At 37.5% G+C, this 17,862-nt stretch overlaps 1 protein-coding gene across 1 annotated transcript in view; it reads left to right on the top strand.

The window, feature by feature from the left end:
* anapc2 (anaphase promoting complex subunit 2) overlaps nucleotides 1-16,207 on the top strand; it is a 38,426-nt gene extending 22,219 nt beyond the window's left edge. The window contains exons 10-15 of the mRNA XM_039661805.2: nucleotides 1,450-1,591; nucleotides 4,081-4,156; nucleotides 4,310-4,513; nucleotides 7,260-7,392; nucleotides 8,350-8,591; nucleotides 15,902-16,207. Of these exons, the coding sequence (XP_039517739.2) occupies nucleotides 1,450-1,591; nucleotides 4,081-4,156; nucleotides 4,310-4,513; nucleotides 7,260-7,392; nucleotides 8,350-8,591; nucleotides 15,902-16,114 (1,010 nt within the window). The 3' untranslated portion in view covers nucleotides 16,115-16,207. The remainder of the gene's footprint in view (nucleotides 1-1,449; nucleotides 1,592-4,080; nucleotides 4,157-4,309; nucleotides 4,514-7,259; nucleotides 7,393-8,349; nucleotides 8,592-15,901) is intronic.
* Nucleotides 16,208-17,862: the final 1,655 nt, after the last annotated feature.

Genomic DNA, 17,862 nt, shown 5'->3' with positions numbered 1-17,862 from the left:
ATTTAATGGATTGCACGCCACCAAAAGCAACAGATCTGAGCGGCATTTTATTGATCATCAGCTAATTTCCAAATCAGAGACATCAATAAGAGAGAGTGGCAACAGGGTAAGATAATTTCGTTTCTTTACTTGAAGATGTGTTAACTGCGTCTGTGACTTACTTTCACTTTTATTTGCGATGTTTGCACGTTGAATAGACGCTCAGCTGCTCATCTGCGGTGATGCGTGTCGCGTGTCGCATCTGACTAGGCTATAACATGACATATAGCCTATATAACACGCTCTCACTCGTTTATTTTTTAGCATTTTTGGGAGGAGTAAAATATACATATGTGGTTTCAACAACCAGATTGCGTTTGCACCTAGTAAAGATCCGGACACAATGCGAGCCAGACTACCTCCAGATGTGGTCAGGCAGATCCGATCACGATCCGATCACAACGCGTTTACACCTTGCATTAACATGCGTTTTTTATTATCCGGATAACTTATCTGGATACAGATCGCATTTTAATACCAGGTGTAAACGGGGTCTAGTAGTCAGCAAAATTCTCGAACATGATTTATCATTTACACCATCAAATGATAAATTCATCATTTATATATATTTTTACACTAAGCACCAATAATTCAAAAGAAGTATATTAAAAACTAGATTTCTTAATGGTTTTGAGGATATTACGGTACTATAAATTACAGCAACACCTCCCCCTTTGCCTTTCAGATGAGGTTCATGTTTATAACTGTACTATTGCGGGGTGGACTCATTTAAAGTAATGTAATCGTTTGGTTTTAGCCAGGTTTCTCTCAAACACAGCACATCTAGATTATAATCTGAAATCATATCATTAACTATGAGCCATTTTGGAGGAAGGGATCGAATATTCAGCAACCCGAGCTTTATCATTTGCTCATCTGTATTATATCTGTTTTTTATTTGTTGAACATTACATTTTTAATCTGACGTTTTTTGGATATCCAAATTCGGGGAACAGACATGGTAATATGATATCTAGGTGAAAGAGCCTCTATGTGTTGGGATTTATCTGACCTTGGTGACGCGAGGCCGCTAGCAGACGGTCGGTTTAGCCAGTCTGTCTGCTTCCTGACCTGGTGCCAAACTTGTCATGTTTTAGCTCTAAGACTATAAGCCAAATTACTAGAGAGAAATGCAGCACCATCCCAGGAGGAATGAATACCCTCTCTTTTCAACTGGACAGGCTTGCTCCAAAAACTTTTCCAATTGTCTATGAATTCTATATTATTTTGCGGACACCACTCAGACAACCAGCGATTAAGTGAGGACAGTCTACTAACTATATCATCACCCCTGCGAACAAGAAGGGGGCCAGAGCAAATAACAGTGACAATACAAACTGCAGTCACAGATATATGGGTCCTAATAGGCAGTCCACATTTCAGCTCTTTCTCTTCTCTGTCTTCTTGTAGATAAAACTGGCTCTAAACGGCGTTCTTCTGACATTATTAGTCTGCTGGTCAGCATTTACGGCAGTAAAGAGATCTTCATTAATGAGTACAAGACTGTACTGGCTGACCGACTTCTTCATCAGCTCAACTACAACACAGTCAGGTAACCCACCAATATAATACTCCACTTTCCACTATAATCCTTTACTTAATGCCAGGAGCTTTTTATCTAGCTTTTTAACTTTGGTTTGAAAAAAAAAAACATTGTGTAAATGTGACATTGTGGCCAAATATTATGAGAGAATTGTCAAACAATTAAAAAAATCTCATTTCTCAAAGCAAGAGTGCAAAGTATTTGGTATTTCACCTTCTGCCAGACATAATATTGTGAAAATATTCAGGGAATCCAGAGAAATCTCAGTCTGTGTTGGGTAAGGCAGGAAACCTCTGATGAATATAAGTGAACTTTAAGCCCTCAGACAGCATTACATGAGAAACCGTCATGCTACTCTGTTAAATATAGCCACGTGGCCTCAGGAGTATTTTGGCAAAACGTTGTCTCTTAACAGTCTGCTGCTGCATCAAGAAATGTCACTTCAACAGAGAAATCTATACATCTGTTCAATACAGAGATGGCAATAAGTTCTCTGGCCCTGAATTTATCTCAGAGGGTCCAAAACACAGTGAAAATCTGTGCTGCAGTCAGACGAGTCCACATTTCAGCTTTTTGCAAAAACAGACATTGCGTTCTCTGTCCCAAAGACAAAAAAGACCATCCAGACTTTTATCAGCAATGGGTGCAAAAGCAAAAATCTGTCATGGCATGGGGTGCATCAGTGCAAACAAAATACCAGGCCTTATTCAGCAATTGTTACAAGAGTGATTTCTTAGACACTCTACACCGTAAAAGTCCAGATCTGTCTGCTACTTAAAATGTATGGCCAATTATGAAAAGGAGAATCAGACAACGACCACCACAGACTGTAGATCAGCGGTCTTATATCAGGTGAGATTGGACAAAAGATCTACTTGCAAAACTGCAACAATTAGTTACCTCAATTCCCAAACTATTAAAAAGTTTAATTAAAGGGAAAGGTGATGTGTTAAACACACCTCTGTCCCAACTTATTTGGAATGTGTTGCAGCCATGAAAATCAAAATTTAATTAAGTTGTTCAGTGAAAACTTTGGAAACTGACATTTGGCAGTTAAATACAGTTATATAGAAAGATAATTAACACATCAAAGATTCTTTATTTTATTGCATTTTATAAAAGTATACTTTATTCACTTTATCATTTTCATTTTTCACATTTATTACTTTCTCTCTAACAAATAGTTTTTGCTACTGTAGCTTTAAGGCATGTAGCTTTAACACCCTCTGTTTTGATTGGCTGACATCTCTGCTTGCGAAATAATATAAATGTGTGCTCACAGACTGCTGGTTTGTTCCTGGGTTCAAAATAGTTTGCACGGCACCATCCTTTAATAACAACCTCTTTGCAAAGCTTTAGAACGTGCTTTACAACTTTTTTTTTTATTAAGAATTCATTTATTATTAAGAATTCACAACATTACAAACAATATTATCCACATAAATGGAATAAATACAATGTATTAAATAAATCTAATTTAAATTAAAATATAATTTTATATTTTAATATGTATATATTAGGGCTGTGCAAAAGTTAATTGTGATTAATCGCATCCAAAATAAAAGTCTGTGTTTACATAACATATTTGTGTGTGCTGTATATAATTATTTTGTATATATAAATACCTATGCATGTTTGTATATATTTAAGAATTATTTGCACTTAAATTCTGTATATATATATATATATATATATATATATATATATATATTATAAATACATAATCTATATTATATAAATATTAATATTTTATATATGAATAACACATTTTCTTAAATATATACAGTACATGCATGTGTGTGCACACACACAAATATATTATGTAAACAAAGTCTTTTATTTTGGATGCGATTAATCGCAATTAATTTTTGCACAGCCCTAATATATATATTTTCAATATATATATTGAAAATTTTATTTAAACGAGGTTGTAGATGTGGTTGCATGTGTTGTAGACATGTGAATGTGGGTGGCCATGAATGCATGTGTTCAAATTCCCAAGGAAAGGAAAATTGTTAAAAAATGTATACCTTAAATGCACTGTACACCGTATGTCACTGTGTATAAAATAATCTCCATAAATGTATTCAAATGTGTGTAAATTGCATAATTAGGGAACAGATACATTTTTTACTAGCCTTATTTCAACCTAGTAAAAATGCTATTTTTCTGATGGGAGAGGACCTTTTGAGTTCTTAAAGTTCTTAAGTTTTATTTTTTCATAGTATAATGAACTACTACAAAGGATCAAGAAAAAATAAAAAATTCCCATCACAACGGTTTAAAGAAAAAGAGAATGGAATGTGCTGTGTTTATAATATGTACAGTATTTGTTTACTTAAATCAAACATGAATAAATGAATGAATTATCCACACACATCAATATTTTTTTAAGAAGCCATTTCACTCAGATATACAGTACGTCACAATAGGGAAGAAAAGACTATTATAATTTTCTTTGCACAATGACCTTAAATTCTCTCTGTGTTTGTTTATAGAGAGATTCGCAACGTTGAGCTACTGAAACTGAGGTTTGGCGAGTCCCACATGCATTACTGTGAGGTGATGCTTAAGGTATGCTTTCCACTTTGCTCGCTTCTCAGCTCTGCTCCGCAAATCCACTGCTCTTGGTTATCCATCATCTTGTTATCATGATATGTGACCTCAATGGGATTTACTTCCATTATGTGTGCTATTTACATTGAACTTGTCTGTCTTCCTCTGCAGGATGTAGCAGACTCTCGGCGTATCAACACTAATATCCAAGATGAGGAGAGTCGTCTTCCTGTAGAGGAGCAGTCTACATTACTGCTGTCTGCCATGATCATCTCATCTGAGTTCTGGCCCCAGCTGAAGGAGGAGAAGTTGGAACTGCCTGCAGTTGCTTCTAAAGCCATGGAGGACTACACACACCGCTTTGAGAAACTCAAGGTACTCCAGTCTAGTGGTTCTCAACTGGTTTTGTTTTAGGACCCAGATTTTACATTGGACCTCAAGGGCCCCATTTTAACGATCTAAGCGCATGGTCTAAAGCACACGGGAAAAGTGCGCTTAGGGCGTGTCCGAATCCACTTTTGCTAGTTTAACGACAGGAAAAATGGTCGGCGCCAATGTTCCCTCTAAGCTGCCTGCATACGCAATCGCGCATTTCTGAAGCCGCGGCCGCGCAGAAAAGAATAAAATGCCATGCAGAGGACAGACGCGAAATGTGTGATTGTAGTTTTAAGTGAGAAATAATTTCAAAACTGGTGAATGCAGTTTACAGGTTTCATGGATAAAGAATAATGTGAGCATGTGTGATTGGCAGTGAGTCATGTGCGCGGACCAAATAGCACAATACGAGAGGCAACAAGAAACGAGAAGGTCATGTGAAATAAAATCACATCATCATATTATATATAATAATACAATATAAAAAAAAAGAATTTAAGCATTTAAACTGATATATGATATCCCTTCAAATACTTACATTTTTTATATTATATTATTATATATAAAATATTAGGCCTATATTTTATTATATTATAAGCCTAAATAAAGAATCTCACAAGAGTATTGTTTAGATTATATCGGGTCTATAATTTATTATAAGCCTAAATAAAAAATCTCACAAGGGTATTGTTTAGATTATATCGGGTCTATAATTTATTATATTATAAGCCTAAATAAAGAATCTCACTAGGGTATGTTTAGGGCTCATTGCCATTAAAAAATTTGAAACCCCCTGTTAAAGAAAATATTGTAAATTCATAAGCAATAAACAATAATTTAACCTTGATGGTTTAATGCTGCCTGTACACAATTAATTGACTACAAAAACACTTTATGGTTTCCCCAAACCATCTCAGTGTAACAGCTTTCTTTCTACTATATTCTATAATTGAACTGTCCTGCAGAAGATTTTGTAAATTATTTTTCATAGGATTTCTTGGTAAAGACTATACAGTTAACAGTACTGTAAAAATGTGCTTCATTTAGTGACCTCTTAATTAACTGCTTGTTTTTCAAAAATATGATTTAATACCAATAAAGTACATCTAGGGTCAAATAAAATAGAAGAAAATAGAACTTTTAACACATTCAAGTTAAAAGTTACAACTGAATGTTGAAACCGTTGTGTTTTTACGTATGCTGTACAGGTCAGGTATAAAGAATATTTTTTCTCAGGGGACGATAAATATCCGCCCAATAGAAAAAGGTTTTGCTCAGCAAGAAAAAAAAATAGTGGGAACATTGTTTGGTGCACCTGGCTCATGGTCTAAAAGGGTTGGTCCCTATTCAGTGTGTGCGCAATAGACCAATCAGAGTCTCATATCCTATTCCCTTTAAAGGGATACTCCACCGTTTTTTTCATATTAAACTATGTTATTCCCTTAACTAAGACGAGTTGATGCATACCTTTCTCGTCTCAGTGAGTGCACTCAATCGCTCTGGCGCGCGAGACACTTTGATAGCACTTAACTAGCCCAGTTCATTCAAATGGGCCAAGCAGAGAAGCGACCAAACACCTACACCTCCAAGTGTAACTCGACCTAGGACGGTCACACAAAATTAAACGTTGCGCTTTTCTAAGCGTGTAAAGTGGATAACTATGCTGTATGGAGGAATACCCCAGCAAGTGCTTGGGAGGACTTCGACTCGGCGCATATATATCTATGGACTCGGCGTAGTAATATCATCACTCTGGAGAGTGAGAGGGGGAGAAGACTTTTCACGAGTGATGATACTACTGCGCCGAGTCGAAGTGCTCCCAAGCCCTTGCTGTGGTTTTCCGTCATACAATATAGTTATCCATTTTACATTTAACTGTATTTAAATAGGGAAAACGTGGAGGTATTTGGTCACTTCTCTGCTTGGCCCATATTGAATGCACTGAGCTAGTTAAGTGCTATCAAAGTGTCCTCAAGCGCCAGAGCGATTGAGTGCACGCTGCACTCACTGAGATGACAGGGTTATTTATCAACTCGTCTTAGTTAAGGGAATAACATAGTTTATTATGAAAAAACGGTGGAGTATCCGTTTAAAAGCCAGTTGCCATTACGCCATGGCGGATTGCTATTTACATGGCTGAATTTGCGAAAAGACTGAACGCTTCTCTAGCAAGGAAACGGATCTGCTCGTGCACGAAGTTAAAGTGCCCAAGCAGACCATCTATGGGACAAGCTGGATTCCACCATATCTTTATGTACACAATAATAATTTTTTAATATTTAGCATGTTTGTGTGCTGCTGCGTGTCCCTGTGTTTGTAATAATGCGCGTTGTGCACCCACCTATAAGCGCATAATGCTCCCTTTAATAACAAAAAATAAAATAAAAAAATACTTTGCAGTCTATTTCAGTTGCTTCAAAATACCAACGCACCAACAATGCGCCTGAATGCGCCTCGTTTTCAGACCAGCACGCCCATGGGCACACAAATGGGCGGACTTAAAAATGATAACTGCGTCGGGCTGAAAGAAGCAAAATACACTTGTGTCTGTCGCTGCATTGCTCAGAGTGTATGATAAGGCCCAAGTGTTCACCCAACACAGTACCAAGAGTTTGATTAGATTCTTTAGTTAATCATGATGATACAGGATTTCTCACCTGATTTGTCTTTATGATTCCAGTGTAATGTAGAAATATCTTAAGCCGTATTTTTTCTTCTTTCTCTTTTTTTTTTTTTTGTTGTGCAGGCAATGAGGACTCTGAGGTGGAAGCCTCACCTGGGTTCTGTTACGCTGGACGTGGAGCTGGAGGATAGAACCATCGCAAATCTCACAGTGTCTCCTATCCATGCTGCCATTATTTTACACTTCCAGGACAAAGGTGTGGAAAATTAGTTTACACAAAAATAATTTCTTCATACTTATGTCCTTCCAAACCTGTATAGTATTTTTTTTTAATGTAACATAAAATAACTTTTGTAAAAAATGTTGCTACGGTTTTCTACATGAAGTGAAAAGCAACTCTTGGAGTCAAGCTCCAAAAATGAAAATAAATGTGTGAGAGCGTGTTATATGGTAGTGACTTCCAATAGCCAGATATGACAGTGCTACTGCAACACACATCACCACATATACAACCAAAACTCATCAGTTGACAGAATGGAGGAAAAACCTTGGGAGAAACCAGACTCAGTCGAGGCCAGTTCTCCTCTGGCCAATGAACAAACAGTGTATGATTATGATTCAGGCAGCATTACAGGTCAGAAGTCAGATTGGATCAGAACATTCACAATATTCATCCAGTTCCATATGGTTGAAGATCGGAGTCATCACGCCAGTATGGAGACGGGTTGTAGTTTTGAGTAGTGAGACTAAATTGCCTCACTGGTTCTTCTGATGCCACTTTCTCCTAAGGTGGTCTTTGATCTCGAAATTATCTGATCACAAATAAAATACAGAACTGACTTTAGCTGAACAACACCCATAATGCATCATTAATCACTGTAATGCCGCTTTAAAACAATACGTCTTGTATAAAGCGCTACATAAATAAAGGTGACTTGACTTGAAAACGGACTAGTGAGCATATTTAGCAGTTTTCCTGTTCAGTGTGATGACGTTTAATGTGCACAACAACATCTGTTATCACATTTAGCCACTGGTTAGCAAATGGCTTTTTTTAAGACAAGGAAAAGGTTTTATAAAAATCACAAGTAGCTATTACTGATGTATTTTATGTTGTAGAATTAAATGTGAAAACAGGAAGTGCTGAAATGCTGAGCATACACTACCTAGTGCGCCAATAAGTGACATAATTTTGATTGTTATTCTTTATTAGGCACATGGACCTTGGAAGAGCTGAGTGGAATACTGGGCGTACCTCAAGAGATGGTGCGCAGGAAGTTGGCGCTGTGGCAGCAGCAGGGTGTGCTGCGGGAGGAAGCTGGAGGTCGATATACTGTCCAGGAGACAAGCTCTTGCAGAGAGAGATCTGACAGAAATGTCATGCTCATTGACAGTGATGAGGAGGGAGACTCCAACACTGCAACACAGTCTGAACAGAGAGAAGAGAAACTACAGGTTAGTTATACACTTTACAATAAAGTTCATTAGTTAACATTAGTTAATGTATTAACTAACATGAACCAACCATTAGCAATCCATGTGTTACTGTATTTGTTCATCTTTTTTTTTTTTTTTTTTATTTAACAGTCAGACATACATACAAACAAACCAACATAGTGCAGTTGTGAGCAATCTTGTAAATCCATAATTCCAGCAGTGGCAAGAGTGATTTAAGTGTTTGATCTAAGTGTGTATGTGAGAGGGTGTGAGTGTGGGTATGTGTATGTATACGTAAACAAAGTAACCATTTATTATTTATTACCATTGTCATTACCATCACCATCCCACTCCCCACTACCACCATACTGCCCATATTGTGTTGGTAGATTTTTATTGCCATCCTTCCTCCTATGTAACAATTGCCATCGTCAATCCTGTATAAAATAAAATATGATATAATAAGATAATATAATATAAGATAACCTTCCCCCACATCTCATCAGTCCCTATCTTTTCCTATTTTTCCCTTTTTTTGTGTGTGTGTGTGTGTGTTATGTGCAATGTCTAAAGTGCATTAAAAGAGGGAGTACAGTGCGAGAGTGTCTCAAATTGGGCCAGAGATGCTGTCCCGTTGAAACCACTTCTTGCCTGTCTTGCCTGCCTTGGTGTTTGCGAGGTTTTTCCATGTATACTTATTCCTTTTCTTTTTTTTTTCCTATTCTATGTTGTGGTGCATTAAAAACCCATGAAGAGATAAGGGGGAAGTTATTGCAATAGTGATGACAATGACACTTAATTCTAGTTCTACATTCTAATTCTACAGCATTGACAATGGCAATATTGATGATAATAATAATAATAATAATAATAATAGTAATAATAAATGACAATGATGATGGGAGTGGTGATCACAACGGTGAGAGCAAAAGACAGCAACAACAGCAATTACAACAATGAAACAACAAAAAAATAAAAGTGAAAATAGTAATCATAACAGTGACAGTAAAGATAGTAATAACAATGATGACAGAAACGAGGTTTAAACAACTAAAATGCACAAATATTTGTGGGTTGGTTAAGAAGGTGGGAGGAGTCGGAGTTAAGAACAGAGAAAGGATTCATAGCTGTAAGAGGTCAGAAAGTGTTGGACGGCAGGGGTTAGTTTCAGATGTGTAATTATGAAGGGGAGATGCGAATTCCATTGCAATGAAGTCTGTAATAAGATTTTTCCAAATGTTAATGTGTAATTTATTTGTGGTTTTCAGGTTATGAGGATAGTTTTCTTTCTTGGCGATGGTTAGAGCTATGAGGAGTATTTTAGAGTTAATAGTTTTATCAGTGATTATTGTGAGGTCCCCCAGCAAGCAAAGGGAAGGCGACAGTGGGATGTGGCAGCCAACTATAGTGGATAGTGACTGTGTGACCTCTTCCCAAAAGTGTTTGATTGGAGTACAGTGCCAGGTTGCATGGATGTATGTATCTGTAGAATTTTGATTGCAATGTGTGTAGGGCTGAAACGATTCCTCGAGTTACTCGAGTTATTCGATTACAAAAATTCCTCGAGGCAAAAAATCTGCCTCGAAGCCTCGTTAAATTCCTATGACGCGCACTTAACGCGCACGCAGGGATCTGATTGTTTCACATGGACCGTTATTCAGGAAGCACACCATAGCGCATGATACATTTGACTTCATAAATGGCAGAGAATGTCTAAAGTTTGGGATCATTATATGTTTGTAAAGAGAGAGAGAACAAGATGCAATGTGTCTGCAAAGTATACCTGGCAGGGCTGCCAACTCTCACGCATTCAGCGTGAGACTCGCGCAATTCGATTTCTCACGCGGAAGTGTCAATCCCTTCGGTCAAATGCCTGAAAGATGAGTTCTTCTATCTACCTGTTGAGCCACTCCTGATCGACTAGTTTTACCACCGCATATTAATTCGCAAGTTAAAATATCCTGTAATCTAGTGCGAGCGCGCATGCGAGATGTTGAGCTCCTTTACCGCGGCTCGCGCACGACGGCAGAGAGGTAAGCAAGCGCGTGCACCCATGTCTCTCTCACGCGCCAGTCAGACCAATTGGCTTTATGCCCAGCTCCACTACTTCCTGAACTTCAGCCAGCTCCTTGTTTCCTGTCTGCCATTATTGGCCAAATTGATTAATTCAGGTGTGTCTGATTATTGTTGTTGTGACTACTGAGGTCAGGCACACCTGAATTAATCAATTTGGCCAATGATGGCAGACAGGAAACAAGGAGCTGGCTGAAGTTCAGGAAGTAGTGCAGCTGGGCATAAAGCCCATTGCGGCAATTCATCATATGCTTAAACTTTTATGTAGCCACGCAACAAAAATTTCAGCATACATTCACCGGGACGTGATGGAGGAACAAATATTGTGAGACACACAGACACACACACTCTGATGTTTGTCTTGAGATTACAGTTGAAAAAGCCTGATTCTTATTTATAATTGTTTTATTTCCATTTATTTATTTTTTATAATTTATACACATTTGTGTACCTGTTTGGGTTGATATTTTATATTAATTTATTTTTGTTTCCAGGTGGGTAATTTGCAGAAGGTGCAAAGCCTTTTTTTGTAATGTTGTATTAAGAAGACAAAACTAAGGCCAAAATGGGCTTTACTATTTAAGTTTGTATTCAAAGTTTTACATGTTATGGGCTACATGTAACAGGTTTTAAAGTAAATTGTTTTAACTGTATGTTATATAATTGTTGGCACTGGCACTTATAAACACTAAATGGGTAAAAATTGCAATAATTAGTTGTGGAGCCAAATGTTGCAGTTGGAATAAATACCTCTATTTTTTTTAAAGAAATAAAAGCTAAACACCTTATCATTTTCGTAATAAATTATTTGTTTTGGTTGCTTAAAAACACACATAAACAAATTATCCGATTACTCGATTAATCGATCGATTAAGTGCTAGATTAATCGATTACAAAAAGAATCGATAGCTGCAGCCCTAAATGTGTGCAAACTTCTGATGTGAAACCCATTTTAGCGAATCTTTTGCCCGTGTAATGTGTTCTGTGAAGTATTTTATATTTTTATTTTGTATTTATATTTATATTTATTTTGTATTTTGTTAATATTTTTTAACGTTAGTTAATAAAAATAAAGCTTTTCATTGTTAGTTCACAGTGCATTGACTAACGTTAACAAGATTTTGATAAAGTATTAGTAAATGTTGAAATTAACAAAGATTAATAAACTCTGTATACTTGCAGTTCATTATTTGTTCACGTTAACTAACAATCCTAATTAGGGGCCAAGCACCGATGGTGTGGAGACACCTAATGTATCTGTTAGCGTTCTTCTTATTAGAGTCCAAGCACCGAAGGTGCGGAGGCACCTATTGTATCTGTTCCCGTTCTTAATATTATTAGGGGCCACGCACTGAAGGTGTGGAGGCACCTATTGTATCTGTTCCCTTTCTTATTAGGGGCCAAGCACCGTAGGTGCGGAGGCACCTATTGTATCTCTTCCGGTTCTTATAGTGATGTGAATAAGTTTGGACACCCATGTTAAAGTTGCCTAAAAAGAGGAATAAAAAAATCATCTTTTGGATATTGATCTTAATGCCTTAATTAAAAAAATAGGAAAAAATCAAACCTTTTAAGGACACCAATTTTCTTCTTGTCTCATAAATAAATACATTTTCTTCCTTAAAATACAGGGTGCATAAGTCAGGACACCCGTAGGTTAAATTCCCATAGAGTCAGGCAGATTTTTTTTTAAAACCAGTTATTTCGTGGATCCAGGATAATATGCATCCTGATAAAGTTCCCTTGACCTTTGGAATTAAAATATCTCCACATCATCACACACCATTCACCATGCCTAGAGATTGGCATGGTTTTACTTCAGTTAGCCTAATAGCTGGTTTGATTTGCATTAAAAGATGATCTTATGGAAAGTGCCCATGCCAATCTCTAGGTGTGGTGGAAGGTGTTGATGATGTGGGTCTATTTTAATTCCAAAGGCCGAGGGAACTTTATCAGGATGCATATTATCTTGGATCAATGACATAACTGGCTTTTAAAAATAAAAATCTGCCTGACTCTATGGGAATTTAACATAGGGGTGTCCTGACTTATGCACCCTGTATTTTAAGGAAAAACATTTATTTATTTATGGTACATTATTCATCCACAAAGAAAATTTGTGTCCTTAAAGGTTGGAGTTTTCCTCATTTTTCTAATTAAGGCATTAAGATCAATATCCAAAAGATGACTTTTTATTCCTCTTTTTAGGCAACTTTAGCATGGGTGTCCAAACTTATTCACATCACTGTATTATTAGGGGCTAAGCATCGAAGGTGCAGAGGCACCTATTGTATCTGTTCCCGTTCTTATTATTATTAGGGGCCAAGCCCTGAAGGTGTGGAGGCACCTATTATCTGTTCTGGTTCTTATTAGGGGCCAAGCACCGAAGGTGCGGAGCCACCTATTGAAATTGTTCTGGTTAGGGGCCAAGCACCGAAGGTGCGGAGGCACCTATTGTATCTGTTCCAGTTCTTATTAGGGGCCAAGCACCGAAGGGCGGAGGCACCTATTGAAATTGTTCTGGTTAGGGGCCAAGCACCGTAGGTGCGGAGGCACCTATTGTATCTGTTCTGGTTCTTATTAGTGGCCAAGCACCGAAGGTGTGGAGGCACCTATTGTATCTGTTCTGTTTCTTGTTAGGGGCCAAGCACTTAAGGTGCGGAGGTACCTATTGGATCTGTTCCGGTCCTTATTAGGGGCCAAGCACCAAATGTTCTTATTATTCTTCTTCCGACTGGGCGTCTATGGCAGCCCATAGACCCATTTGCGTGAAAGTTGTTTTGGTTTGACATTCTGATAGACGACAGTCCCAACATTAAATACACTAATTTTGGTGTCTCTAACTCATTCCCTCTAGCGCCACCTCCTGTCCAAAGTTTAATTTTTACGTAGCGCTTGCAAAAACAGACGTAAGGCTGTATCGCCGCAACTCTTAAAGTCCCTGCAAAGTCAAAGTTAAGTATGAGTTTGTCACACTACAAAAAATGTGTTATTAGCCACACAGCCAAATTTGAATTATAAAAAAAGCCAGCAAGTACATAAAATAAGCTATGAAAATTTGAAAAAATGAGCAGTTATCTCTGTTCTCAAACGCTGGGGGCGTGTCCGCTGGCTGCGCTGAAACCACGGCCACTAGCGGGAAAGCTGTCGACGGTGATATGAGTACTGATACTGCTTTCGGGACGGGATAAACGTGAGGCGGGAGATAGTCGTTTCGGCCCCGTTCACCAGTAACAGCGGATTATCAGTGAATCCCAGTTGTCTCTGAGGAAAGTTTATAAAACTATCCAGTGTAAAATAATCACTACAGAGGCGGGTGTTGACGGTGATCCTCAGCTCTTCACCAAGGTTGGTTCTGTAAAAACCTCTTCTTGATGTGATCGTTTTTTTGGAATTTAAATGAAGATACCGATCTGTTTTGTACATGATCGCATCCAGGTAGTAGCCTATGCATTTCTGTGTCGAAAACTGTAGGCTCAGCTGTAGTTGAACTGACAGTCACTCGCGATTGAGCAGCGAATGCGAATGTGCTCGGGGAGTGTTATTGTGTGTAAGGGGAGAGATCAGACTCTGTGCGTCATCAAATAGGGCCATGTTTTAGCCCCGCCCAAAAAATCCGTAAAATTGCAATGGTGAAAAACTGTTTAACGGTCTAACTCCACATTTCAGTACTTCACAGTTCACAGTCTTTGCAATATGTTTTAGCAATACATATGCAACATTTATTATGTGTTTAGAACTTTTTTGTAAAATTGCCTTTACATGGACTTTAATCGTATTCAGACCAAACTTGGTATCACAAGCATGGCCTGAGGCTACATGCTGCGTTTCGGCACAGCGCCACCTACTGGTCCGGATATATGAAAAATGTTGTTTTTTTTTGCTCATAACTTCTGAACGGTTTGTCCAAAAATCATAAAAGTGGTCTCGTTAAGTTCAGGGTGTCATGCTGAGTTGACTGACATACCATTTTGGCTGTCGGCCATTTTGAATTATGTGCTAAAATGCGGTATTTTTTGAACGCTTGAACGAATTGTTACGAAACTCGGTATGGGTCATCAGTACGATGCCCTGAAGGGCATTGCTGTGTCAAAGGAAAGCGAAATATTTGTCGTATCATCATTTTAACCTTCACGTCACGGGTATTTTCCACAAATACGCGTCAGCAGCAGCGCTGATCAGCATCCCACAGCGCGAGGAAGCCGCGGAAAATAATATCACCGAGTAAGTGAAGCATCAGCTTCCGCGTTACCCATGCGACGCATTGCTGATCAGCTGTGCCTTGAAAAGTGGAACTTAAAGTTAAAAATAATTAACATCTTGTATTTCATTACATCTATTTTTTAAGTTACGAATCAGCTTCTTTGAACGTGTTCGTTGAATGAACGGTTCAAAGTCCGTTGTCATAACAATATGCGCGCTGAGTGAAAGCCTTTCAATCATGCCTTCAATGCGAATATAGACGCTGTTTAGTTTCGGTTATTGGTTAAATGACCTCGTTTTTGTCCACATCATAAACTTTATTTATATAGCAACAAATACTTGTAAATTAAATAAATAAATAAATAAATGGTGGTAATACCGCATATCGCGCTATTGAGCCACTCAACATTACCGCAAGGGAAATTTCATAACCGCGACAGCCCTACGACCAAGTGATAAAATGTAATTTTCAAATGCTTATAACTCCGGCTGTGGTTGACTTATTTTCATGGAGTCATCTTGTTTGGTTCCTGAATCCTTGCCGAGTCCAACGATACCAAACCTGCTAGGTAACTTACGGGTTGTGTAGCGCTGTGATTTAGCGCTTAAAAAAACATTTTCCAATATTTTCAAGACCGTTTGTCCTATAACTTCTTATAACTTTTGAATAAATCTGCGTATTTTAACGCCACTGGTCTTAAGGTTTTTTCATCGTCACCAAACTTTTATAACTTTTATAACTACGCCACCTATTGGTCGAAAGTGATAATCCATTTAAACACATTGTTAGTTAATGTATGTGATTTTTTATGCCATTTTTTATGCCATTTTGCCTGAATTCATCTTTAAATGTCTTCAATTGCTCCTTTATGCAGTTGGTCTGACACATGTTGGCATGTCTTGTCTTCTTTGTGCTTGGCCCCCGGTTTTGCTGCTTGCAGCTATATTTGTAAAGTGTTACTGTCATAACGCAATAATGTAACCCTGCTCAGGGCCTTACTTGCATGTAATGCTAAGTTAATGATAAACTATTTTCCCTTGTTGTTTCTCAGCTGTTCTGGGCCTACATTCAGGCCATGCTGACTAACCTGGAGAGCATGACTTTGGAGAGGATCCACTCTATGCTTCGAATGTTCGTGGCCGCCGGACCTGGAGTCACTGAGATGGATGTGAATGAGCTGCAGGCCTTCCTGCAGAAGAAAGTCAGAGCCCACCAGCTCATTGTGTCAACTGGTGTCTACAGACTACCTAAGACCAATCAATAGTCAAAAACTAGTAAGCGGAGACCAGAAAAATGATGATGTCAAAGACACAATTTGTTCATTTTGCAAAATAATAAAATTATGACATGTTCGTAATCTCTTGTTGCAATTTTTTGATTTGTAAAATATAGTAGGGTCTGGGGCACAAGTGAAAATGCTTTTGAGATTGTGTTTTAAATTCAAATACAAAATCAATTATTTGATTTACACATTTTTAATACAAATTATCAGCCTAACAATTTGAGGGAAATTTTAGTGAAAAAAAATAAATAAACATTGATGTTGGGTTTGTCCCTCTTTTGCTTAAACGCAAATGAAGCTCTATTTGATAAAACCTGATTGCTTTCTGTACCTCAATTGGCAGCTCTACACAACTACCACTTTTGATGCTTCAAAAAGTTAATGAAGAAATCGTAAAAACAAATCCATATGAATTGAGAGGTTTTGTCCAAATTTTCTGAAAAGACTTGATCGCCTCATATGATTGAATTTAGGCTTTTATTGACATATGAATATTCATCAATTCACACATCAGTCCGGGTAAACGGGAGCTTAAGCATGTTCACTTGACGTGCGAGACCTAATGAGATTCATTCTTGTGTTACACAGCACTTTTGAGACTCGTCTTGTTCGTCAAGAAGGTTCAGTTAAACTTCTGTTCATGTTCGCTGATCGAAGTTTATATGTGAATAAAAGACCAAATTAAATCTGTTTATCATATAAAGCAGTTAAGTCTCTTCAGAAAATGTAGACTAAACTTCTCAATTCATATGGATTAGTTTTAAGATTTCTTTATTAACTTTTTGAAGCGTCAAAAGTGGCAGTTGTGTAGCTGCCAATGGAGGGACAGAAAGCTCTCATATTTCATCAAACTAAAGTCTTACGGGCTTGGAATGACATGAGTGTGAGTAATTAATGACAGAATTTTCATTTCTGGGTAAACTATACCTTTAATGCAAGATGTTTCTGTATATAAAAAGGGTTACATGTTATTTCTACTAAGTGTAAGTAACTGCAACTACCAGTACATGTAAATTTGGTGCTGGATTGTGTTACCACTCACCACCTGATGTTCACCCTGTGCTGCAAACGTTGTCCTGAAGGTTGAAATGCTGTAGGGGCAGCATACTGTAGTAGATGGTCAACTGAAGGTCTCTTCTGATTTCCCCAGAACATACTTACTCGGTATGAAATAGGACGACAGCCGAATCATTAGATTAAACTGCTTTTTCCATTGCTCAGTGTCCAAGGCTGAGCTCTTGACACCAGGTTATGCATCTGGGTTGGCCTTGGATGAAAGTGGATTCATGGCAACCACTGTAGTTTCCAGCTCTGTGGAACACAGTAAAGTTTTTGTTGATTCTGGATCACAGAGGTGCTGTTTAGTGTTTAATCCCTCCATGAACATTGAGTTTGGAATAGTAATCTTTTTTTCAGAGTGGTTTATTATTTTTGAGATTTTTGGTGGTAGTTGTCCTAAATAAAACTCTTAATTTAGAACCTCATGACATTTTGCCAAAATAATTAAAAGATTAATAATATAATTTTGTTTTTCAGAAAAATAAGGGTTTTGAAAAAATATTCATAAAATAAAAATAGCTCAAAAGAAACCCTCATACATTACCTTTCATAATAGTATTCTCACAATAAACATTTAAACTCTTTCAAACATGAGATCACAAAACAAAAAAGGCTTTTTTTAAAAAGCTTTTCAAACTGCCCTAATTTTATATAACATTTTTTACATTATT

The sequence above is a fragment of the Pimephales promelas genome, chromosome 4 (genome assembly GCF_988280905.1).
Source record: "Pimephales promelas chromosome 4, fPimPro1.hap1.1, whole genome shotgun sequence".
NCBI lineage: Eukaryota > Metazoa > Chordata > Actinopteri > Cypriniformes > Leuciscidae > Pimephales > Pimephales promelas.
The sequence above is the reverse complement of the archived record's forward strand: the minus strand, read 5'-3'. Positions and strand labels throughout refer to the sequence as shown.